General features: G+C 46.5%; 1 protein-coding gene across 1 annotated transcript in view; it reads right to left on the reverse strand.

The window, feature by feature from the left end:
• LOC133348798 (protein Hook homolog 3-like) overlaps positions 1-26,767 on the reverse strand; it is an 84,862-nt gene that overhangs the window by 50,530 nt on the left and 7,565 nt on the right. The window contains exons 5-10 of the mRNA XM_061561810.1: positions 26,584-26,716; positions 6,979-7,046; positions 5,170-5,232; positions 4,378-4,461; positions 1,016-1,170; positions 411-551 (exon numbers count right to left, since the gene is read on the reverse strand). Coding sequence (XP_061417794.1) covers positions 411-551; positions 1,016-1,170; positions 4,378-4,461; positions 5,170-5,232; positions 6,979-7,046; positions 26,584-26,716 — 644 coding nt within the window. The remainder of the gene's footprint in view (positions 1-410; positions 552-1,015; positions 1,171-4,377; positions 4,462-5,169; positions 5,233-6,978; positions 7,047-26,583; positions 26,717-26,767) is intronic.

Below are 26,767 nucleotides of genomic sequence, written 5' to 3' on the forward strand. Positions count from 1 at the left end.
GAAAGTCAACACTTGCCCCTGCCATAGGAGTGTGGAATTTCCACCACTGGCTCAGGGATGTATACAGGAGATGAGCACTGCCTCGTTGTCCAATTGAGCAGCAAATAACTTTTGACTGTGTTTTCAGTAAAACCAATCGGGGGCCAGAACAGATAATCTGGACGATGGAGGAGATGCATCCAGTAACAGGTGGGATTCACTGATGGGTGGGTGAGTATGTGAGTAAGCAGAGGCAGATAGGTAATGTTGCCAGGGAGAAATGCATGCAAGTGGGTACACTGATAGGTGGACAAATATACACACACAGTGGGACACTCAGGCAGACAGGTGCTCTCCACATTCTATGATCAGTGCATTGTGAACGCTGCAGAGTTTTCAAACTTGTTTTAAATAATACGACGGTGTAAGACCTGAGCACATCCATCTCATCCTTGAGCGCCTGCGCCTCCTCAGCCAGGCTCGTCAGCTGCTGGTTCTTCTGCTCCAGCACCGAAACATGGCGCTCCAGCTCCTCGCAGCGCAGGCGGAACTCGTCTCGGCTGCCCTCCAGCCTAGACCAACGAGAGGCCCGGCACGCAGCAGGGGTCACGCTCTGCAGGCGGGCGGGCAAAGTGTGGCCCACCATCTCCCAGGCAGCGTTCGGGACGGTGGAAGCAACGGACATGGCCAGCGAAATCTGACCGAGGCTGCGACAGCGCACGAGGCCAGGTGGCTCAGTGTGAGAAAGAGTTCAAATCCTGGTTGGGAGTTAACTCAGCCCGTCGTCCCTCTGGAGGTTAACAAAAATGTGCACCATTTTGCGGGGAAGTCAACAGCGGTCATCCTATGGAGACTCGCCCCCATCATGGCAATGCAGAAATTCTACTACCGGCTCAGGGCTGAAAAAACGAGAGATGAGAAGCAGCTCAATGCTTATTTGAGCAGGAGATGACTGACTGTAAATAGCATACATCTCGCGAGTCATGTTAAGGTGCAGACTTCGATCAGGTTTGTGTTCGGCACAACTAAGTCTCACCGGAACAGCTCTTCGTGGAAGGCCTCCAGCTGCTGGCTCCGCACCACGGGAGGCCGCACAGCCTCCTCTTCCAGGGCTCCCCATTGGCCGCTCTGCTCGCGGAGCAGCTTGTTCTCAGCCAGGACCTTCCCCCGGTCGTCCTGAAGGCTCTCCAGCTAAAACGCAGGGGGGGGGGGGGGGGTGGCAGTGGTAAAAGCTCGAAAGCGGAGCAGAATGACAAACATGGGCCCAATACATCATAGTACTTCCTTTGCCAGTACCAAAATATAAGAATAGGTTTTCCCCCTTTTTTCTGGCAACAAAACTGAAACCTTTTTACTAGAAATCATGTCTGCATTAACCACAAACAAAAAACATACTCTGATAATATATGCATTTTCCTTGAAAGTGATTGGTCCACTTTTTATACCTAGGGCAATTATTAAAGGAGGATTGGAATCAAAACAATGAGGCGGTAAACAATCTGAATATAACACCGTTAGAAGAGCTGAAGTTCTTATACAATTGGCGACACAGCTGCATGACCCTTTGGTAATAGGTATGTGCACATGGCCACTAACTATGCAGACTGTCTGGGACCAGGCTACACAGACCGGTGTGTGGCTATGGGCATCTTGGTACACTGTATGTGTGTATGTTGCCCTTCTTTCGCACCATATGTAGCCAACCATGCTAATCGGAGGTGTGAGGGAAGACCAAACTAAACAGAAAACACAGTTCTAAAGAAGTGGCACTGTGGCTACATGTGGCTGCGCAGCAGACAGCCATGCCGCCATACCGTTGAGGACTGTCCCTTATGGCGGACAGACGGTGGGGTAAGAAGGCCGACTGATCTGAGTGACGTAGTGAAGATCAAGTAGTTGAGTGACTTGGATATCAAACTTCAATTACAAATGTAAGAACAAGAAGCATGCAAATGTGTCTCACAGAGAGAGGTATCACTCACTGGATCTTGCCAGCTCTGACATGAATCAGAAACACTGCCAAAGAAAATGGAACAAAATCTGAAAAGTGCACAAAGCGTGGCTAGATGCAAGCTGGGAATGACACGAAGTGACAGATCGAGGAACAAATGCAAATCCGACATCTTACAATGACCATTTCCTTCACCGTTAGGTGAAGTGGGTATGAGCAGGCCACATTACCAGAAGCTATGGACTAGTAACTGAGAGGTACAAGTTATAGGAAAGTGAACATTTCTGGAATTTAAATGTTGCAAGAAAGCACTGCAGAAGGATTCATGATGAGGCAGATAAGATGGTGCTGCTCGTACGCAGGACTGAGGTCGGGCCATCGAGACAAATATTGCAGTGACACTCTGCAGTCTGTGTGGGAGCTTAAGAGCCGACATGAGCTGGGAGGAGACTACAAGGGCAGGGATTGGATGCAGACTGTGCTAAAGCTAAGGGTTCTCGCAGAAGGAAGCGACGTCCGAGTGTGGCAGCATCGAGAGTACCAAAGATAATAATTAATATATTTTTTAGTCATATCCCATGAGTAAAATACATGTCATACATCCTCCTCCACCCAACACAGCCAATCGACAACATTTCACAATCGTGAATTGTTAAATGTTGTGGATTGCTCTCCAATACACCAATGTGCTGTAGCACTAATACACTACCACGTTTGTTCTCGTGTCTTTATGAATTGGCTGTGTTAAGTGGAGGAGGGGTGCATGATAGAGTAAATATTACTTACATGATCTAACCCAAAAATCAATTACCAATCATATTGGTCGTGAAAGCCAATGTAACTTTGATATCTAATGCGATGTAATTCTTCATGACATCATTCAACCTGTTAAGTGGGCTTGGCCAGGACACGTCGCGAGTGGGGATGATGGGACGATGGCCAAGAGTAATAGTGGAGCAGCAGCCAAGGCATGGAACAAGAGGGCATCGACCAGGAGATGGAAGCGATGAAATCAGTTTATGGACGGATGCTATGTGAATTGTTACATCGCAGGATCGTGAGAGTTGGCGGTGGTGTGGGGAGGCCTTCATCCAGCAGTGGATAGACTTTGGTTGCTTATATTCTGAGTATTCAATATTTTCTACATTTTTGTACAATTGCACCTTAATGAGTATTGTACTCACTCTTGAGCCTTTATCTCTGCGTCCGTATTATCTACAGTTTTGCTTACAAAACAGATAATTTATTTCTCACTCTTTGTTTTTGTTTGGGGAAAGTCACGTAGGTAAAAAATTGAAATAAATTTCGGGCGCAACACCAGCGTCCTTCGGGTGGGGACAACTTAACGAAAGCACCGCTTAAGTGTGTGGACACATCGTGATTTTTTTTTTACCTATGTGACTTTACCGAAAAAACCAAAGAGTATGAATCCTTGCAGTCACGAAAACTTCAAATCTAGAATGTATTTCTCACCTTGCTGTCAGTAATATTTTATTATTGTTAAACTTCACGCAAGAAAGCCTAAATGCATCTCAATATTTGCTAAAAGTGGTGACGAATGCTGCGTTTCCCATCACGCTGAAACCTCACTGCGCATGCAGTGTTCACACAAATAACACGTTTTCGCTGTAACGTACTTCCTTTAGGGAATGTTTTTCGCATAATACGGAACACGCAGTGTTGTCACGCGAAACTGGCAGTGTTGTAACGCGAAACGGGCAGTGTTGTAACGCTAAACGCGCACCGTTATAAGGTGGAACATGCACCGTTATCACGTGAAACGCTCACCGCTATAAAGAGGATTGCGCACCACTATAATGTGGAACGCACTTGAGCTGCGCGGCTGAGAAGTGATACAGTGCACGGAATAATACAGTAACACGGCAGCGTGCCTTCAGTTGTTTGTATCCCCATCTCACAGCATCTACGTACATCGTATCTCGCCAAACTTTATACATTATGTATGGGAAAATTGTTTTCGCTTAACGTGTTTGTCACTTAATGTGGCACTTTTCAGGAATGCATCAACAATGGTAAATGAGGACTTACTGTACAGTAAATTGCCAGTCATTTTCCCGTTGAGCATGGTACCGGCACACAACGACCTACTCTTCTTTGAATGATGCCACGGGATCTTTATTGTTTTATTATTTTTTTGAATAGCCTGGTAAAAGTTAACTTTGAGGAGACGGCACGTATATTATGGTTGATGGGCCCACACTATCACCCAAGTTGGCCAGCCGGATTCGAAGAGGGAGCCGTCTGCATCAAGCAGCGAACGCGCCACCACCGGGCCCTGGGTCGCCGCCCCGTGGAGGTTGAGGTGAACGACGAGATCGAACTTAAAAAGCTAAGATCTACGACCGCCCCATAAAAACTCACAACAGCGACCCGCCCTGAAGCACACAGACGGCACCGTCTCGCTCTTTCCCCTTGCCACTTCCCACCTGCAGCGTGAGCGCGTGACATCGATTTTCAAGTTGTTCTTTCATCTTCTCCACCTCAGATAGATCCTCAGTTGCTCGGCGCAGCTGGGAAGATAAATAAAAGCAACCATCATTGTTCAAACATTAATCCGATCCACCCACGAGGACGCCCACTATCCCACACATTCTCCGATTGAGGAATGTTCATTGCATGGCAGTCAAAAAAATATTTATTTAATTCTCAGAGCTGGAGGTAGCCAATTTAAATGTGATGGGGTTTTTTTGTCGAGTCATTGGTGACCAGACCGAGACCATCAACTCACTCCACTTGAGAACCCGGTTAAATTATGAGCAACTGAAAGCCAAATTCAAACTCTGGAACTCAGTGGTTCTGGCTCAGCACTCTGACCTCTGAGCAGCCTGGCTATTGTCAAGCAACACAAACTTTACATACTCTTTGGTTCTTTCGGTAAAGTCACGTAGTTAGAAGTAATCTTTTGGTTTATTTTATGTTTATTTCTAACTACGTGACTTTACCTAAACCAAAGAGTATGGATTCCTGCAGTCACGAAAGCTTCAAATCAGCACAAACTTTTTTCCCACTTTGCATAGATTCCTGCACAGGGTATGGCGTGTGCCAGTAACTAGGCTACAGGAAGTAAAAAAAAAGGATTGCAGGGATATGGGAAGAAAGTAAGGCTCAGGCAAATTGCTCAAGTTATATGCAATTATTAACAAAGTTCCAGCTTGGATCAGATTCCAGCCTGGTTTTCGCTCACTAAACTGGGCTTGGAATTATTACAAGGAACTCACCTGCCGCTCCATATCTGGCAATCCGTGCCCTGCGGCGGAGTCCTGCGTCTCTTTATTCATCAGCTGTGAATGACAAAAACAGCAACAATTTCACAATGTGATCCAACAGCTCACCTCTGGCTCTAAAGCCCCAGTGTCCAGACATTTCGGTTTTGCGTTGCCAGAACGTCCGAGCATGGACAGGGAACACTCAGATGGGAGGGGGATTAGAGGTGGACATCCAAGCACCTCTGGGCCGCCCAAACGTCGCTGCAAGTCCCATCCACCTGGAGTTAATAGGGACTGTGACCACTGTGTTGAGTGTCAATTACATCATATAATGTTCCTGTAGCAAGCGGTAGACTTTAGTGGTGAAGCCAGACATTCAGGTAGAACCCCAATATACGTTAATTCGATTTATGATTCGTTATTACATTAGTCATAAAAAACACATTTTCTAAATTATATATTTTTTGGTGTAAACAATAAAAATACCGATAGTAAATGCACGCCATGTCCCTTGTCTGTGCGTGAACTTTAAATGGTTCCAGGCCGTTTGGCTGGCCGCCACATTTTGTAACATCGCCCACTCTTTGTTTATAGGCGGTGTCGTCGTTCACACTACTGTTGCTGTACGTTCCACCACGGTTCGTCTGCTCCTCCTGGCCCTCCCTCACCCTCCCAGTCAACCCTCCAGCCCTCTCCACCTCACACGACATTCACCACAGTTACTGGTGAGTAAATTACAATGTACAGTATTTGTTTTTTATCACCTGCCTAGTTATTATTCTCCATATTTATTCATTAAAATATCTAAGTTATGTTTAAAAGTGTGACTTTAGTAGGTTCTGGGTAAGAAAATGTGTTATTAGGAGTGCATCTTAGGTTATATAATGGAACCATATGGGAGAATACGTTTGCTACACGGTAGGATTTTTCACTTAACGTTCAGGTTTTCAAAAACGTAACTCAAAACGTATATCGAGGTATGCCCATACTTGTGTAATGACATCAGGGATGTCACTGTATGGTGCCGGCCTGAGTGGGCATACACCCTGTGGGCGGGTGTAGTACCAGCCCTAACGGGGCTTGGTGAGCACTGGATAGTGCGGGCACCACGCATAGCGTGTAGTGGGGGCTCCCACGAGGGGGAGCGGGAGTGTCAGCCCAAGGGCAGGGTTGCCTCAGGCCATGGCACTCTGGTTGACCCTGCAGACACGTGATCTAGAGTGTCTATAGAGAGGCCCCCAGGTGGGGGGACTAGGGGGTGATCACGTATCCAGGGAGAGCTCTCGAGAGGGAGCTAGAAGGCTCCAGAAGGCAGGCGGGGCCAAGGGCGGAGCAGCCCCGACTGTAGGGAGATATAAGGCGGGTCCCTGAGAGAGACCAGGCTCGCTGCATTCTACAAGCTGAAGCTCCACGTCCACCAGCTGAAGCCCTACATCTCAAGCTGGAAGCTCTACGTCTACAAGGCAAACACATGGTCGCGGAACCGAGTAGGGACCCGACTCTTCGTAGCAGTAACTCCTCTGTATAGAGTGGTTAGCTGAGTGGTCACCACCCTAGACTGTATCTGGTGAAGGGCCAGTTACCCCTTGTTACGTGTTACAAATAAATGTGTTGCCTCTAAAAGGAACAACGTCTGTGACTCAGTTGGACTCACTACACTTGATAACCACTACACCACGTGGCTACTCACCTTCTCAATTCAATAACAGAGTTCAACGCAATCGAGAAAATATAATTGATTTGTAAAATTGCCACCACATTTGCCATCATGTCTCAGCCTTTTAGGCAACTGACCATTGGGACGCGACATGCACACAGTACCTCCTGGATCGCAGCCATCACCACGTGCTGAACAGACTCTTGCAGGGTCATGATGGTTTGAATGTGCTCTGCAGAAGACACATGGATTGGGAGGTTGGGGACAATATGGACACACAAATCTATATTGACAGTTTGATTTTATCGTATACAACCACTCTGAAAAACATGAACATCGCTTCTCTCTCGAAGCTCCCATCATCTGGAATTCACTGCCACCTCCCTCCCTTCGTCGCTTATCAATCGGCATCGGGGCCGTCATTCTGTCTGAATCTCAAGACTTCTCTCTTTTTTTAAATTTATTCTCCCACACCAGTGAAAGTCCTTTTAAAGTTCAATGTGTGCGTGAGAAATGTATTCATGAATGAATAAAAATTCCCCCGTGTGTGTGTGTGTGAGGAGCGATGTGATTCAGGCCCTTGAGAGCCACATCTACTGCCCGAGTAGATGTGGCTCTCAAGGGGCCTGAGTCACATCGCTGCAGACGTAACAAGATCTGAAATCTCTGCAACCCTAAAAACCGCTAAGATGCCAGCTAGGAACATCAGCAAAGATGAGCGTTTTGAATTAGCAATTAAAAAAGAGGGATGACATTGTCATCCTCTCAGCCAACAAAGGCAATGCCACTGTCATCATGGACAAAATAGAATACAACAATACAATTCAAGAACTACTCAACGATGGAAGCTATACAAAAATAAAAAGAGACCCCACCAACAGCCTCGTCATTTAAAACCAACAAAATCATTTCTGATTCAACCGCATTAATTGATCAAACCAAACAGTTCTCGTTGAAACCTTCTGCAGCCAGGCCACCAAAATTATACGGCTTGCCAAAGATACATAAAAAAGATACACCTCTTCGTCCCATTGTCTCTACTATCAACCTGGTATCGACAATCAAGGGGATTTCCCTGTCCCCAGACGACCTGCTTGTCAGTTTTGATGTGGTTTCCTTATTCACCAAAGTACCTGTACCTGACACCATCGCAATCATTGAAAAATTGGTTCATCAAGGACTGAATACGGGGGTACCCCCCTGGTGAGACACTGCTTAACCAATACATACTTCACCTGGAATGGAACTTTCTACAAACAAACTGAGGGCACCCCAATGGGCTCCCCCCTATCTCCGGTTGTAGCCAACGTTTTCATGGAGAAATTTGAGACTGACGCCATCCAGACTGCCACTCTACACCCGTACGTAGATGACACTTTTGTCATCTGGCCACATGGCCGGCCTGCTCTAGACCAATTCCTCGACCACATCAATTCCATACACCCAGCCATCAGATTCACCATGGAAGTCGAAAAAGATGGCAAGCTACCCTTTTTGGATGTCCTAATTAAAAGGAGACCTGATGGTTCAATGAGCCACTCTGTCTAAAGGAAAGCCACCCATACGGATGCTTACCTAAAACCGGATTCCCACCACCATCCATCCCAGAAGAATTCCCTCATCAAGACTCTATACCATAGAGCCCAATGCATCTCCGACCAGGAACACATTGCCAGTGAACTCAAACACGTACGCCAAGCTCTTAAGGCTAATGGTTACTCCGACTACACAATCTGCAAAGCCATCACTCCAACCATCAAGAAGGATCCTGTTGAGGAGCCTTTCAAGACCATCACCTTACCCTACATTGCTGGGGTCACAAAAAAGATCTCCAAAATCCTGATAAAACACAAGATCCAGGTCCGATTCAACACAGTACATAAAATCCGTGATCTGGTCCCGTCTGTAAAAGATGTGGTTCCAGACATACAGTACCCTGGCGTCTACAAACTAAGTTTCCTCTGTGGTAGCAGTTACATTGGAGAAACCAAACGACATGTCTCGGACCGCATCCGTGAACATAAAGCAGACTTGAAACATGGTAGGACAAACACCTCAGCCGTGGCAGATCACTGTTACAATTCAGTGGGCTAACAGGATATTGACTTCTCCAAGACAGAGGTTCTCTGCAAGCCATCTGGCTACCATGAGAGATTTGTTCTTATGGTGATCCACATATACAAACACAGAGACAATTTCAACCGAGAAGATGGATTCTGGCTCAGCAATCATTGGAAGGACGTAATAAACCATTTCGGATCTTAACTGATTGTGTTCACGTTTACGGTGACTTTCAGACCGCGTTCCACTCACTGGCATTGTATTCTCCGCAGGGAATGGATTCTTTGCTCCGCTGCAAGTCTCCTCCCACTACTCTCCCATTTACATATTTCGTTGCATATGTCGGATTATGAAATTTTGATAAAAATAATAAAAATTAATGAAATGTAAAAATTGCGTAAATCACATAAATTATGTTAATTTATGCAGTTATATGCATAAATTATGATAATCGCGGAGATACTCGTAGTAATTTGTGCAAATGCTTGCGATTATGTTAATGTGTGCAGTTATGATAATTAGGCTTAGCTTCGTTATCCAGAGTTGTATCAATCGGGATAAAACGATTATCTTTGATTAAACATTTACTGATTATCTTAGTGTGTTAATGTTATGTTAGGTCTCCAAATTCATATCTCATCGCAGGTAACAGTTCTTATGAATAAGACAGTTTTGCATGGACTGGGAAAGAAGCACTCGAACACTTGGTGTTAAGCAATTTTAATTCTAAACAAACATGACACTCTAATATGCAAAGGCAAAAAAAGCATACGTCAATAGATTCATCAGCAAGATCATACAATTAACGAAAATAAATGACTCAAACATTTCTTATTCATGTAACTCGACGGCAGCAAATGCTTTGCACGATCAGTTGATATTGAACGCACCACCTTGAAATGGCAACCCTTTTTGAAACACAAAGATAACTTTTTGAAAGTCTTATTCATGTGCGTGTTGTGTGTGCGTTGTCCCCTTGTAAAATTAATATTTTAAGCAGAGGCAGGGCGCTGTGTCGGAGCTTGTGGGGTGGGGGAGAATACAACCAGTAGCCAGAGAAGTTCCTCTCGCTTGGGCGTGGCCGCAGCGAGCCCGTGCTCTCTCCCTTTCTCCACTGCTGGATTGAGCGGCGTTGGCACGACGCTCGCCGACGTGGTGCGCGATGATTCCGTCGTCGCTGCTGGACGTCTTGTCTGTTCTCACTGCGTGTTGGTCGGTGTGTGCGTGTATCAAACACACGGCGCATTCGATGGCGCTCTCTCTCTTTTGGTGGCAGCTCCAGGCTTCTCCACTGCTGGATGATTGTTGAGTCGGCACGATGCTCGCCTTCGGCGGTGTGCGATGATATCGTCGTCGCTGCTGGACGTCTTGTCTGTTCTCACTGGGTGTTGGTCGGTGTGTGTGTGTATCAAACACACGGCGCATTCGATGGCGCTCTCTCTCTCTTGGTGGCAGCTCCAGGCTTCTCCACTGCTGGATGATTGTTGAGTCGGCACGACGCTCGGTGATGCCCGGGTCGTGCTGCTGCTGTCGCTCTCTCCTTGATCGCTGCCAACTTCACACAAACACTCGCCCTTACTTCAGGCTGTGTTGGCTCAGGCTCTGGACGACGCAGCTGTGCGCGCTCACCGGCTTGGAGCGCTCTGGCGATGAACGATGGCTCTTGTTGCTCATCCGCTGCTGCTCGTCCTTTTCGATGCTCGCTTGGTCGACACTTGGCGATTTCCGCCCTTTCTACAGGTTGATCGCTTGTTGTCACTCGTCACTCTCTCTTCTCCGTGCTTTCCTTTGTTCGTGCAGCTGCCAGCTTCACTCGCACTTAACCACACCTCGCCACTTCGTTCTGCGAGAAGCGACACCTGCCATCGGTATCGGCGTTTGCTCCCTCACGACGCTCCGCCAGCCGGAGCACGGCTGAAACCCAGCCTCGACCTAGGCTGAACTCAGACTTCTGCGACTCGAACGACCTCTCCTCGTTCCATCTCTTCTCGAGGCACGACTCGCCCCAGCTCCCTTGCGAGCCCCGTCGCAACGCCGCGTCGCAAGCCGAGTTGCAAGACTGAGCGCGACTCGAACCAGACTGCTCTCAGACTGTCACTCTAACGACCCCTCGTCGTCCCATCTCTCCTCGAGGCACGATCTGCCCCAGCTCCCTTGCGAGCCCCATCGCAACGCCGCGTCGCAAGCCGAGTTGCGAGACTGAGCGCGACTCGAACCAGACCGCTCATTCGTGATGTGCGCTTGTGCTTAAAACTCAAAACGTGAACACCCTCTCCTCTCTCCGCGTCTCTTGCGAGAGGAAAACAAACAAAAAAACAGGCGCCCTCGGAATGTCAGCACAGACCCCCCCCTCGCGACCCTTTCTAACCCCCTAAGTATTTATGGGGCCATCTGTTTGTGCCGGACCGGTGGAGACAAAGGTGGCTGAGGAGATTTTTGCAATACATTTATGTGGTCCTGTGTGTTACATTTATTCTTGATATTTCTTATGAGTTCCCTCGGTCTTAGTATATCGTGGTTATTATTCGGTCTATGTTTAATGAATATTCGTAATGATCCTCGTTACATCATTATTTTGAGGCTTTGCCAAGTTTGGTTATGCGTTTGTTTCCAGGGATTGGTGTTTTATTCTGAGTTATATTATAATGTCCTGAGGTTAAGTGTAACTAAGTTTCCACTTAAGCTTTATGGAATTCGTATTCTTTAGTTTTTAGGAAGGTCATGTAGATACAAACATACAATACAAAATAATATATATGCAGAGAATACGAGTAATATAAGGGAATATCTAATAACAAGCCCCTATTGTTTGCTGGTTAATTATTTTTGTTGAGTTTCTACTTTTCGTTAAGGAAAACGTTAAATAAAACGCGAGTTACAACAGTTGTGTTTCTCTGCTCTGCACCTTATCTGTGCATCTCCAGATGTCTTGGGAAGGTTAGGCCATCGACCTTTTGTCCATCTGGATGTCTCTGACCTCTCTGTGCTCTGAAGTCTTGTCGTTTAATGGCCCTCCCCGTTTCACAGATTCCTCGTGTGTTTGTGAGGAGTAGAGGCTGTTTTCATTATTTAATTTAAAAAATATATAGATAAAAAAACATTTTTTTTTATTATTCTTAATATTAATTTTTGAAAAACAGGGCATAGATACAACAATCCGCCCTTTTGAAAATTATCAGGGGTCGATTTGGCCACTGGCGAATTTTCAAACAAAGTAAATGCCCTTTTTTTTGTTATGAACCCATCAGCCGCCCTCGTGTTTCGGCTGTTACTCCTTACAACGCGCGCGTCGTATCACAATCTTAGCATGGTTACATTTGAAATAAGCAAAGAAAAGAAAACAAAATGTTAAACATCGATACCACATGTTACATCGGTTCTTATCCATCATAACTACTGTAAAAAAAAAAAATTTTATGCAAAAAAATTTTGATTACATTTTTTATTAAAATTATTTTTTAGTTCCTGGGAAACGCAAGGTAGAGGTTTCGAACGCATTTATGCGTTATTTTCCTCCTATTGCCTCCTTGCAATATATTTACCAAGTTATTATCATCTGGTTTGCCACTTCTGGTTTTATGTGGACATGCTGCTTCCCATGCATTGTCCTTCAGACTTGGTTCGTCTATAGCTTTTTCCTGTCCATTAACAATATTCTCATGGCCAGATATTTTAGAGTAATCCTTTACTTTTCATGCAATCTCCCAACATCATTAACTTGGTTCATAGTGCTTATCGCTTTGATCTTTCGATCACGGTTTTCAGGTTCGTTTTTGTAATTTCCTCTATCACTCTCTCGCGTCGTGGGAGTGTGTGGTGTGAAATTGTGTTGCACATAACCAGAACTCGCGCACACAACCAACTTTGGCACTTTGTTTTCAGTGGCACTTGCACTCTCTGCGATTACAAGCACATTTGCCGAGTCAATGTGTCGATTCAATTCCGTGCCTCATAATGTTGCCCTCTTTGTTTTTACGAGTGTGCTAGATTCCAACACCATTCCCGATATGTCATGAACATTCGTCTCCATTTTAGCACTCCGATCCATGTAATATTTGGTTTCATTGGGATGTTTTCCATTCAAAGGCTCACGCCTACATTCCTCAGGGCGTGTCTCTGTGTTCCATCTCCCTGCACCACCATCGCGCGCTCCTGCGACGTGCTGCACTGTTTTTCCTGTGCGCTCTGGTTGTCCTCTTTGTCTCTGCTGTCTGTTATCCACCGTCCGATCACACTTCAATGCAGTCCTGTCCTTGCATTCGATCTGCGCGTCATTTACGGGAGCAATGCTCGCGTTTCCTACCGTATCGTATGCATTTAACGCTTCCCGATCGTGGCGGTATTTGTCCGCCCTGTCACTTGCAGCCTGCTTGCATTTTCCAATGAGCCCCGGATTTAGTTTCAACTCAGCGGGTGGGGCGCGTATGGGCAGCTTGCTCTCAATTACTGTAGGTGGTTCATCACGTATTTCTGCCGCATTTCATGTCTCCGTCAAGCCAAGTTGTTTTTCCTTATTATTTGTTTCTCTATTCCCCCCTGGTATAGCCGGTGGGGAAATCGGTCGGAATTGGACCGATTGTGTTTGACCTCCCATCCTGCGAACCTCCTGAATGTTTGCCTCCGTACCTCCGCAGTCTGTGTGCCACCATCCCGCTAGATGGTTATCTCGCCATCTGTGTGTGTAATTTTTACCTTGCGTATGTCGGGGCATGGGGTTGCTGATATGATTCTGCCCTTGGCCTCAACATTCTGCGATTCTCCTGAATGTTCGGCTTTGTGCCGCTCTCATTCGTGTGCCAACCTCTCTCTGGGTTATTTTGCCATATGTGCGTGCGTGTTCGCTCCTCTCTGCATTGTTGGACTGCTCGGTGATTTTTATTTCTCTCTGAGAGGCTGGGTTCATTATCCCTCTCCCTGTGTTCTGGATCCGAATTATGATTCTTAGCTCTGTATAACCATGCCATGTACGCCTTGCTCTCTATGCGGTGTAAGGAGGCTGTTTCTGGGTTTAAAACCATTCTCACACTTTCTGTAATCTCTGGGCTCAAGGATTAAAAAAACATAATTTTGAACATATGGTCCCCTTCGTTGTACCGATTCACATCGCCTGCGTAATACGCTCTTTTAAATCGGAGGAGGTAATCTCGCGGATCCTGATCCATGCCCTGGGTCATCGATTTTACAGCATAAAACCCCTCAGTGAGTGTCGAATATTCTCCAGACTTCCGAATCACTGCCAGGGTCAGTTGTTCGAAATCATTTCGAACCTTGTATGGTAGCGACTTTACCCATGGTATAGATTCTCCATGTGAACTCCTTTTCAACAGACTTGCTTTCTCTTCCCGTCTCCTCAGACCTCTAATCATTGCCTCCTCTTCTACTGTTGCGATGTGTGTGTGTATATCCATGTTCTTGTTGTGTGGGTCAAAATTGGGAATTCTGACGAGAGCTTTGTCCATCAATTTAAGGGTTTTACTGTTGAACGAGTATTCATAAAGTTGGTCGTCGTCAGAGTCATCGGCAGACGAGTTATCATCAGACAAGCTGTCACTTTGATCTGTGCTGTGTCGGGCGTGTTGCCATTTTCCTGCAGTTTTTGCCTCTGCCCTTAGTGAAGCATATCCTGGCGACTTTACTTTAACATTTTGCCTCCCTATAGCTGTGAAGTTGTCAGTCCCACATGTTTTTATTTGCATCTGTATCTCTCCATCCCTTCTCTCGAATTGTGAGTGATTTTCTTTGTCAAGGATATTTTGTTCGATACCCATAATTTTTGTGGGATCTGTCCCTGGACTATGTCCACGGACCCAAGGGTGTGATGTACTGCTACTTTCGTATTTATTCTGTGGCTCAACGTCTGTGAGTTTCGCTGGTATCGTGAGCACTGATTTCTCCTCCCTCACGAGGGTGTGAGGACATTTTTCCTTGTTTATTAGAGACGATTTCTCTCCCGTTTCCTTTCCGAAATTTTCCTCATTCCACAATCCCTGTCTGTATGCCTGTGTGGGAAGGCATCAGTCCCGTCCTGCCTTCTCTGCAGTTTTTGCATCGTGTTCGCCTTCGTTACATTTTATCGAGTCAATTAGTTTCCCTCGGGGTGTGTTTGTGTTATCGATACAGCTCCCTTCCCATATGTCTCTCTGACTGTCCTGCTTTGTAGCAGATCGGTCGGTACGTTTTAATACGAGTTCCCAGTATTCCGCAATCCATTCAAAAATTATCCTTAATCCTAGCATCTCAAGTGTGGCAGGAGCTACTTTGACATTCCCTTTCAGAGTGCATATAAAACAATTATCTCACAGAGTGTAGTCAGTTTGACTCGAGCTATTCTGTTCCGATTCAGAGTGCGTATCTCTAACACCATTTATCACAGGATGCAATCGGTTCGATATGACATTATCTTAATCCCACTGTATTTGTTCCAACCTGCTATTCTGGAGTTTCGCCTCAGAGGGCGTTTTTTGTTTGTTTTACGCCCGTTCACAATCACAAGGCAATGTTGGATCACAATACTCTGGTTAACACGTAGTGATTCGTTCCTTCATCCTTGGACGCCGGAGTTGGAGGCACACGGGTTTATTTCACACAGCACGGTTGTGGCATACAACACTAGAGGGGGTGTCGGCCCCCTCACCCGGCTAGCTGGGGATACACGCGCTAGCTACTTCTAGCCTGCCTCCTAGTCCTCCTCTAACGGGCTAGGGGAGGTTATCTGGCCCGACACTGGTAAGTCGGGCCCGGTACCCTGAGTCCCAGACCAGCTCTGACAAGAGCACCGGCTCTGGATCTCGGGACCACGCCGCTGGCTCGGTCCTGTTCGGCCCTGATAAGGACGGCGAACCAAGGGAGTCCAGGGCTCTAGCTAAGACGTCTTCAGTCTTCACTGGTTAGCTTAACATAACTCCCGAGCCCTCCGATACATCCCCTTTTATACCCAACCCCCCCGCTGAGGGGTGGGGCCCCGGGGGATCATAACTCCGAATCAGCCCCCCCAGGGTGCCTGGTGCGGACGTCGTAGAGAGCACCTCCCCGTGCACTCACGTAGCCCCGCCTAATGTGTTTGTTTGCCATAAGCTGCCATGCATAACAGGCTCTCACTCTAACACCCCTACACATGCAAAACACTGTCTGCGAGAAATCCCGGACAAGCCCCCATTATGTTGTATATGTCGGATTATGAAATTTTGATGAAAATAATAAAAATTAATGAAATGAAAAAAAATGCGTACATCACATAAATTATGGTAATTTATGTAGTTATATGCATAAATTATGATAATCGCAGAGATAATCATAGTAATTTATGCGAATGCTTGTGATTATGTTAATGTGTGCAGTTATGATAATTAGGCTTAGCGTCGTTATCCAGAGTTGTATCAATCGGGATAAAACGATTATCTATGATTAAACATTTACTGATTATCTTAGTGTGTTAAAGTTATGTTAGGTCTCCAAATTCATATCTCATCGCAGGTAACAGTTCTTATGAATAAGACAGTTTTTCATGGACTAGGAAAGAAGCACTCGAACACTTGGTGTTAAGCAATTTTAATTCTAAACAAACATGACACTCTAATATGCAAAGGCAAAAGCATACGTCAATAGATTCATCGGCAAGATTATGCAATTAACGAAAACAAATGACTCAAACATTTCTTATTCATGTAACTCTACGGTAGCAACTGCTTTGCACGATCAGTTGATATTGAACGCACCACCTTGAAATGGCAACCCTTTTTGAAACACAAAGATAACTTTTTGAAAGTCTTATTCGTGTGCGTGTTGTGTGTGCGTTGTCCCCTTGTAAAATTAATATTTTAAGCAGAGGCAGGGCGCTGTGTCGGAGCTTGTGGGGTGGGGGAGGATACAACCAGTAGCCAGAGAAGTTCCTCTCGCTTAGGCGTGGCCGCAGCGAGCCCGTGCTCTCTCCCTTTCTCCACTGCTGGATTGAGCGGCGTTGGCACGACCCTCGCCGACAGGGTGCGCGATGATTCCGTCGTCGCTGCTGGACGTCTTGTCTGTTCTCACTTGGTGTTGGTCGGTGTGTGTGTGTATCAAACACACGGCGCATTCGATGGCGCTCTCTCTCTCTCTCTCTTGGTGGCAGCTCCAGGCTTCTCCACTGCTGGATGATTGTTGAGTCGGCACGATGCTCGCCTTCGGCGGTGTGCGATGATATCGTCGTCGCTGCTGGACGGCTTGTCTGTTCTCACTGGGTGTTGGTCGGTGTGTGTGTGTATCAAACACACGGCGCATTCGATGGTGCTCTCTCTCTCTTGGTGGCAGCTCCAGGCTTCTCCACTGCTGGATGATTGTTGAGTCGGCACGACGCTCGGTGACGCCCGGGTCGTGCTGCTGCTGTCGCTCTCTCCTTGATCGCTGCCAACTTAACACGGGCACTCGTCCTTACTTCAGGCTGTGTTGGCTCAGGCTCTGGACGACGCGGCTGTGCGCGCTCACCGGCTTGGAGCGCTCTGGCGATGAACGATGGCTCTTGTTGCTCATCCGCTGCTGCTCGTCCTTTTCGATGCTCGCTTGGTCGACGCTTGGCGATTTCCACCCTTTCTACAGGTTGATCGCTTGTTGTCACTCGTCACTCTCTCTTCTCCGTGCTTTCCTTTGTTCGTGCAGCTGCCAGCTTCACTCGCACTTAACCACACCTCGCCACTTCGTTCTGCGAGAAGCGACACCTGCCATCGGTATCGGCGTTTGCTCCCTCACGATGCTCCGCCAGCCGGAGCATGGCTGAAACCCAGCCTCGACCTAGGCTGAACTCAGACTTCTGCGACTCGAACGACCCCTCCTCGTTCCATCTCTTCTCGAGGCACGACTCGCCCCAGCTCCCTTGCGAGCCCCGTCGCAACGCCGGGTCGCAAGCCGAGTTGCAAGACTGAGCGCGACTCGAACCAGACTGCTCTCAGACTGTCACTCTAACGACCCCTCGTCGTCCTATCTCTCCTCGAGGCACGATCTGCCCCAGCTCCCTTGCGAGCCCCGTCACAACGCCGCGTCGCAAGCCGAGTTGCGAGACTGAGCGCGACTCGAACCAGACTGCTCATTCGTGATGTGCGCTTGTGCTTAAAACTCAAAACGTGAACACCCTCTCCTCTCTCCGCGTCTCTTGCGAGAGGAAAACAAACAAGAAAACAGGCGCCCTCGGAATGTCAGCACAGACCCCCCCCTCGCGACCCTTTCTAACCCCCTAAGTATTTATGGGGCCATCTGTTTGTGCCGGACCGTTGGAGACAAAGGTGGCTGAGGAGATTTTTGCAATACATTTATGTGGTCCTGTGTGTTACATTTATTCTTGATATTTCTTATGAGTTCCCTCGGTCTTAGTATATCGTGGTTATTATTCGGTCTATGTTTAATGAATATTTGTAATGATCCTCGTTACATCATTATTTTGAGGCTTTGCCAAGTTTGGTTATGCGTTTGTTTCCAGGGATTGGTGTTTTATTCTGAGTTATATTTTAATGTCCTGAGGTTAAGTGTAACTAAGTTTCCACTTAGGCTTTCTGGAATTCGTATTCTTTAGTTTTTAGGAAGGTCATGTAGATAGAAACATACAATACAAAATAATATATATATGCGGTGAATACGAGTAATATAAGGGAATATCTAATAACAAGCCCCTATTGTTTGCTGGTTAATTCTTTTTGTTAAGTTTCTACTTTTCGTTAAGGAAAACGTTAAAGAAAACGCGAGTTGCAACAGTTGTGTTTCTCTGCTCTGCACCTTATCTGTGCATCTCCAGACGTCTTGGTAAGGTTAGGCCATCGACCTTTTGTCCATCTGGATGTCTCTGACCTCTCTGTGCTCTGAAGTCTTGTCGTTTAATGGCCCTCCCCGTTTCACAGATTCCGCGTGTGTTTGTGAGGAGTAGGGGCTGTTTTCATTATTTAATTTTACAAAAATATATATATATAGATAAAAAAACATTTTTTTTAAATTATTCTTAATATAAATTTTTGAAAAACAGGGCATAGATACAACACAGTGTATAGCGGATTGTATAATAATAAATAGTATAAAATTGTAATGCTTAAAACTATCTACAAAGTAATATATAGTATCGTAATTGTATAGTGAATATACAGCAGTATGATATACATTAGGGTGGGTAGAATAATACATAGTGTAATATTACAAAGTATAAGGTGGTGTATAGCAATACAGTATATAATTTAATGTTGGGTTTGTCTATGGCAGTATATAGTATGGTGTAGACTTGTGTGGTAAGAGAATAAAGTTTAGATGGTAGCATATTATATATTTTGCGACATAGAATTGTAATGTATTACTTACTGTTAGTAACTCAGCTTATTGTAGAGTATATTTTGTATACTGATGATACTATGTAGTTTATACTTTAGTTGTTTACGTGGTGGTTTAGTTACTGCAGCTACATACTATTAACACTCCTTCCCTTTATTAATGCTACCCCTATCCCCTCCCTTTGATGCTGCTAATCCTGCATAATGCACGGGCATAATGACTTTAAACCCCTCGCCAAACCTCCTACGCATTTCACAAGTAGTACTAATCGCATATCTGCATTTCCCAAAAATATGCGAAATTCCTCTTGATATGCAAATTATTTTGTCAAGGCGCTCTTCGCCCCTCCATCCCAGCTTAAATAGTCGCTCCAAGCCTGGGGCTTGTCATTCAGACTCCTCGACAGACCTGTTCTCCACCTGAGGACAGCTACTTGCGTTGTGGCCGAAACGTCGTGAGAATTATTTTATTATGTTTATTTTTATTATTTTATTATTTCCATTCTACGTGACTTTACCGAAAGAACCAAGAAGATGAATCCCTGCAGTCACGAAAGCTTTAAATCGAAATTTAACAGCAGTGTTAATGAGAGATTAGCACCATGAGAGTGCAATCCAAAGGATGTCAACATGAGAGTGCAATCCAAAGGACATGTGAGCATGAGAGTGCAATCCAAAGGACATGTGAACATGAGAGTGCAATCCAAAGGACATGCGAGCATGAGAGTGCAATCCAAAGGACATGTGAGAGATCTAAGACAAAGGCATAGAGCGTCGGAAATAACAGCTGACATAGGCAGGTAGGATGGAAACATCACAGTCAGTTAAGACTTTACCAGGTTAATAACGTCCTTCCAATGATTGCTCAGTTTGTACCTATCTTCTCGGTTGAAGTTGAGTATGTGTTTATATATCTGGATGGCTTCATGAACAAATCTCTGAAGGTAGCCGGTAGGTTTGTAGAGTACCTCCATCTTGGAAAAATCTATTTCCTGTGAGCCCACAGCGTTAAAACAATGATCGGCAACGGCAGAGGTATTGGTCCTACCGTGTTTCAGATCTGCCTTGTGTTCACGAATGCGGTCCAAGACATGTCGTTTCATTTCCCCAATGTAACTGCTGCCACAACCACAACTCAGTTTGTAGACACCAGGGTATTGCATGTCAGGAATCACATCCTTTAAAGATGGGATTAAATCATGGATTTTGGGCGGAAGATGATTCATCGGCTGACAACATGGTAACGACTGGACCGGAAACGACTACGAGTAATGAGAGCACAGCACAAGAGAACACCACAGCAACTGTCACAAGTTCCACTGCAACAGCGGACCACAAACAGATGCAGGTATGTGTCTGTGGTTGGAGGAAAGTTACATCACACCATGGGTTGAGGATCCACCAGGGGAAGAAGGGGTGTTTGGGTAAAGAGAGACAGAGGCCTCGCATTGATTACTTTCTGCGAAAGCGATCAAATCAGTCGAATGAAGCACAGCAACTGGACGCAAACCATAGTTTGCAGTGCATCAGTACCACTGTCATGGAGGACGTAAACTCAAGCACCGAAGTAACAACTGAGGTGGAACCAACAACAGAAGTGGAACTCACCCAGCCTCCCAGACCTGCAGTCGAGAGGAGACTACCAGGGCACAGAACGTATGTGAAGTGGCCTGGCGCCAGTGACAAGAAGTTGTGGGAAACAGTGAATACTGACCTTACCTTGACCCTCGAGAAACTTCGAGGCACAGTGGAGAAGAAGTTGTAGAGGATGGGGGACATCATTTATGAGTACGGGGCAGAAAGCTTTGGAGTGCAAAAGGCAAAAGGCGGAAGACAGGTTCCAACCCCACCAGTTTCCAGGAGGCAACAAGAAATCAAGCGCCTCGTTCAAGAAAGGAGACAGCTTAAGAAACAGTGGAAGAAGGCCTCGGAAGTGGAAAAGGAGGGCATAGAGGCACTTCAGGCTGACATCAAAACCCGGTTGGCATCCCTCCGTAGAGCAGAGAACCTACGGAAACGCAGAAGGAAGAAAGAACAAACTAGAACTCGATTCTATAAAGATCCCTTCAAGTTCCTTAAAAGTCTCTTTACGAAGGAAAAAAGTGGAGCTCTAAAAACAACAAAGAAAGACCTAGAGGAGCACCTGATGAACAACAAACTTTGACTCAAAGCGACATGAACATTTGGCCATTCCATCAGATATCCCACCCATTGAACCCCCGGAACATCATATTGAGACCAGCCCTCCGACATGGAAAGAGGTGGAAAACACAGTTCGACGGGCAAGAACAGCATCAGCCCCGGGGCCAAATGGAGTCCCGTACAAAGTGTATAAGAACGCACCAGACGTCCTGAGGTTCCTCTGGAGGCTTATGAGAACAGCTTGGCAAAAGAAGATAATACCCAAAGTGTGGCGTAGGGCAGGCGGGGTCCTGATCCCTAAGGAGAAGGATGCAGTGAACATCAGCCAATTCCGCCCAATCTCCTTACTGAATGTCGAGGGTAAAATCTTCTTTAGGGTCATTGCCCAGAGGATGGCCGAGTACCTGCAAAGGAATGCGTACGTCGATACATCTGTACAGAAGGCAGGGATATCAGGGTTCTCTGGCTGCTTGGAACATTCCAGCATGATCTGGCACCAAATCCCAATGGCCAAGGTGGAGAAAAGGGACCTCCATGTAGTCTTCCTCGACCTCGCCAATGCATTTGGCTCTGTGCCCCATGAATTCCTGTGGTCTGCCTTCAGATTTTTCCACATACCGGACACCATCACAACCCTGGTGAAGTCGTACTTCCAGGATCTGCAGTTCTGCTTCACCACCTCAGAGTTCACCACCTCATGGCAGTGCCTGAATGTAGGTATAATGGCGGGATGCACCATTTCTCTGTTGGCATTCATAATGGCAATGGAGGTTATCATCAGATCCTCAAAATGGGTTGCTGGTGGACAGCGAGTCGACTCTGGTTTCCGCCTCCCTCCACTCAGAGCCTACATGGACGACATTACAACATTGACCACCACTGTCCCATGCACCAGGAGACTGCTCAGAAAACTCGAGGAGAACATCAGCTGGGCCCGTATGAAGAATAAACCATCCAAGTCACGCAGCATCTCGATTGTGAAGGGAGTACTCTCTGACCTCAAATTCTTCATCAGAGATGACAAAATCCCAACAGTGTCTGAGCAGCCGGTAAAAAGCCTTGGAAGGTGGTATGATGCAAGCCTGAAGGACAAAGACCAGGTGCAACAGCTGCGCAAAGACATCAGTAGTAGCCTACAGTCCATCGACAACACCCAGCTACCTGGAAAGTTAAAGGCCTGGTGTCTGCAGTTTGGTCTCCTACCACGGGTGTTGTGGCCCCTAGCAGTGTATGAGGTTCCAATCTCAACAGTGGAGAAGATGGAAAGAGGAGTCACGAGCTACTTAAAGAAGTGGCTCGGAGTTCCACGATGCCTTACCACCATAGGCCTCTATGGAGATGGTGTCCTCAAGCTGCCCCTCACCAGTCTAACAGAGGAATTCAAGTGTGCAAAAACCAGGCTCCAGATGACACTGAATGAATCTCGAGACCCAGTGGTGAGCAACAACGCGCCGACCTTGGCAACTGGGCGCAAATGGAGGCCAGGAAAAGCAGTCCAGGAGGCAACAGCAGCCCTCAGACATGCTGACATTGTGGGTCATGTTCAGCAAGGGAGAGGAGGCCTTGGGCTAACTAGCCGTGCTGCTTGGAGTAAGGCCACAGCACCAGAGTGGCGGAAGATGGTAGTGCAGGAAGAACGCCATCAGGAGGAGGCTGCAAGGTGGGCCAAGGCAGTCTCTCTTGCCAAACAGGGACAGTGGACTCGATGGGACAGTGTGGAGAAGAGGAAGATCAGCTGGAAGGATCTGTGGGCCATGGAAGCGAGGCGGTTGAGCTTTTCCATCAGAGCAACATATGACGTCCTTCCAACACCAGTTAATCTTCACCAATGGTATGGTGAAGATCCGGACTGTGCCCTCTGTTCTATGCCAGCCAACCTCAGGCACATTCTCACAGGGTGTAAAACAATCCTCACCCAAAGGCGCTACAATTGGCGTCACAACCAAGTAATTAAAAAACCTTGCGTCCGCCCTGGAGGACAAGCGAGCTGCCATCAACTCCCTACCACCCCCAGCAGCATCACACCCCTTACGGACGACCTTTGTCCGCGAAGGGGCTAAACCACCGAAGAGCGGCTCTACACCATTAGAGCGAGACCAGCTGCGCTTGGCCCGCGACTGGAAAATGCTAGCTGACATTGGCCGGCAACTTGTGTTTCCTCCGGAGATCGCAACCACCACCCTAAGACCTGACATGGTGCTCTGGTCCCATTCGCTCAAGAAGGTCTTCATCATCGAGCTCACAGTACCCTGGGAGGACTCAGTAGATGAGGCTTATGAGCGAAAACATCTGCGCTATGCCGATCTAGCTGCCGAAGCACGGCATCATGGCTGGAACACAGAAGTCCGACCAGTGGAGGTGGGCTGCAGAGGTTTTGTGGCAACATCTACAACCAGACTGCTTAGAGACCTGGGAATTAAGGGACAGAGCCAGCGTTCGGCAATCAGAGCTGTATCGGAGGCTGCAGAAGGCAGCAGTCAGTGGCTCTGGATGAAGAGGAAAGACCCCAGCTGGGCCCCGAAGTGAGAGGGCCAGGAGGTATGCAGTCAACAATGCTTGACTCAGGGAGGAGGACGCCCCTGCCATGCATAGTCCCATGGGATGTTGGCTATCAACAACAAGGCAACTCCTATGACTAATTGGGAATGGGACGCAAGCGTAGGATTGATCACCCTGTCGCTGGCCACCTTTGGGGAGGGTGTATAGTATGAAAGGCCGAAACACCCTAGGAACCAAAGGTACACTACTGACGATGCGCTCCCCAAATTTCACCAGGCTCGCTGTTCATGAACTCTTGGAAGTGCTTGCACAAAGGATAGTAACATCTCATCCTGTGTTCTTGGAACCTTCCCTTTATTAATGCTACCCCTATCCCCTCCCTTTAATGCTGCTAATCCTGCATAATGCACGGGCATAATGACTTTAAACCCCTCGCCAAACCTCCTACGCATTTCACAAGTAGTACTAATCGCATATCTGCATTTCATAATCAACGTTTTTGGGTTTAGATCGCGTTTATTTATAAATGTGTCGTAACCCTCCACCACCCGACACGGCCAATCAGTAAAAATGTGTCACGTTGACAAAGACAAATAGTTCACTGCTTTAGCCCACCGGTGTGTTGAAGCCACAACATTTACAATTTGAGTACGACGTTTCGCTGGTAATTGCAACCAGCATCATCGGGCAATTCGCCAGAATGGTGAGGCTCTCCTGTGTCTCCCGTTCTTATATAGAGCAGCAGCAGGGTGACGTCATCATTAACTCATTAACTCATCAGGTGCAAAGATTCAAGGGGGGAGTGATTGTAATTATATACTAGATTAGTAATCAGGCTATTGTTACGATGCGAGTTGTAGATTAGTAATCATTTGGAATGTGTTTTATTGTGATTATGCTACATTAGTAATCAGTTAGTGGTTTCCCTTATAAGTAATTGTAATGTATCTTATTTAATAATACGCTTCCAGGCCGCACTAAGCCTGTAGCTGTCTGAGCGATTAAAGTTATTTCTGTTTCTCTCAATTTCAATCGATTCTCTAATTAGTCTTTGCCAGTAGTAACTAGTTTTACACAACACTTCCACGTTGTCAAAATCAATTGAGTGTCCCTGTTGGCATGCATGTTCTGCTACTGCCGACAGTTGTGTTTGTGATAGTTTAATATTTCTCTGGTGTTCTTTTAGTCTTACACTATCTGCATTTCCCAAAAATATGCTAAATTCCTCTTGATATGCAAATTATTTTGTCAAGGCACTCTTCGCCCCTCCATCCCAGCTTAAATAGTCGCTCCAAGCCTGGGGCTTGTCATTCAGACTCCTCGACAGACCTGTTCTCCACCTGAGGACGGCTACTTGCGTTGTGGCCGAAACGTCGTGAGAATTATTTTATTATGTTTATTTTTTATGTACTGTGTTGAAACAAACCTGGATCTTGTGTTTGTTTAAGATTTTGGAAATCTTTTTGGTAACCCCTGCTATGTATGGTAAAGTGATGGTTTTGGTTGGATCCTCAGAAGGTTGTCTCCCCATGGCTGGGGAGGCAGCTTTGCGGATTGTATGGTCCGAGTTTCCGTTCATCCTGAGGGCTTGGTGTACGTGCTCCAACTCACTAGCTAGGTGGTGCTGGTCGGAGATGTAACGGGCCCTATGGTGTAGTGTTTTGATAAGGGAATACTTCTGGGCTGGATGGTGGTGGGAGTCAGGCTTTAGATAGGCATCCGTGTGGGTGGCTTTCCTGTAGACCGAATGTCCCAGCGAGCCATCAGGTCTCTTCTCGATCAAAACATCCAGGAATGGAAGCTTGCCATCCTTTTCCACTTCCATGGTGAATTTGATAGACGGGTGTATAAAATTGATGTGGTTGAGAAATTGGTTTAGTGCTGGCAGGCCATGTGGGCAGATGACGAACGTGTCATCTACGTATCTCTTCCACAAGGAAGGACGTAGGGTGGATGTCTGGATGGCATCGGTCTCAAATTTCTCAATTAAAACATTCGCTACCACATATATAACCTCTTGTTGTAACTGCTCTCTCGCTGGTTCAACAGTTCCACTGCTGGATTATATTTTTTCCGCCTGAGGACGACCGCTTGTGTTGCGATTGAAATGTCGTGATTTATTTTATTTTATACCTACGTTACTTTACCGAAAGAACCAAAGAGTATGGATTCCTGCAGTCACGAAAGCCTCAAATCAAGACAAAATTTATAATAATGTGCATAAAAATTAATGTTGACATTTGTAAGTTGCAGTATTTATTTTACTGAGAGCTAAGATGTGTACGCCACCATCACACAACATGGTCCTGCAGTCAATGCAATGGCGATCAGGGTGAGTAGCTTCAAAATTGACGATGACAATGCCACCGTGGAATCCTCATCAGCCAAGCCATCACATGTCGATTCGGGACGTCACAGACACCTATGACGTCTTGTCACGCGTCACCGCTCCATACCCTTTATTGTTATTATTATTTAGAGCAGTGGTTCCCAACCTGTGGTCCACAGACCACTCCCTGGTGGATCCACAAAACCTCGGGAAGTGGTCTACAGAACCGCTGAAAATATTACAATTTGTTTCACAAAAGACCAGATTTTACTGGACAGTAGTCCGCAAAAAACATTTTAGGGTTAAAAGTGATCCACAGAACTCCAGAACATCTGTTACCACCACACTCTTACAAGTCCAGTCCATCACAAATCTGCAGTTAAAAAAATACCGAGAATAACTAGTCTAGAGCTTGCCAGGATAGCAAATGATTATCGTATTGAAAGACTATTCAGACTCACCCTCCTTCTTGTCACAGTTAACAGCACAGCCAAGGATGAGCTGAAGGGCCTTGCCAGTCTCTCCCCGGTGTCCATGCTCTGCCATCAGGCACACATCTGGCACGGCATCTTGTGCCACTGGCTGGCCCACGACCTGCAATGCACACGTATGCACGGACCTAAGTCAAGCAGGACACAACAGGCG

Source organism: Lethenteron reissneri, chromosome 4, assembly GCF_015708825.2.
Source record: "Lethenteron reissneri isolate LAM-NWPU_2019-01 chromosome 4, ASM1570882v1, whole genome shotgun sequence".
In the NCBI taxonomy this organism is placed as follows: domain Eukaryota; kingdom Metazoa; phylum Chordata; class Hyperoartia; order Petromyzontiformes; family Petromyzontidae; genus Lethenteron; species Lethenteron reissneri.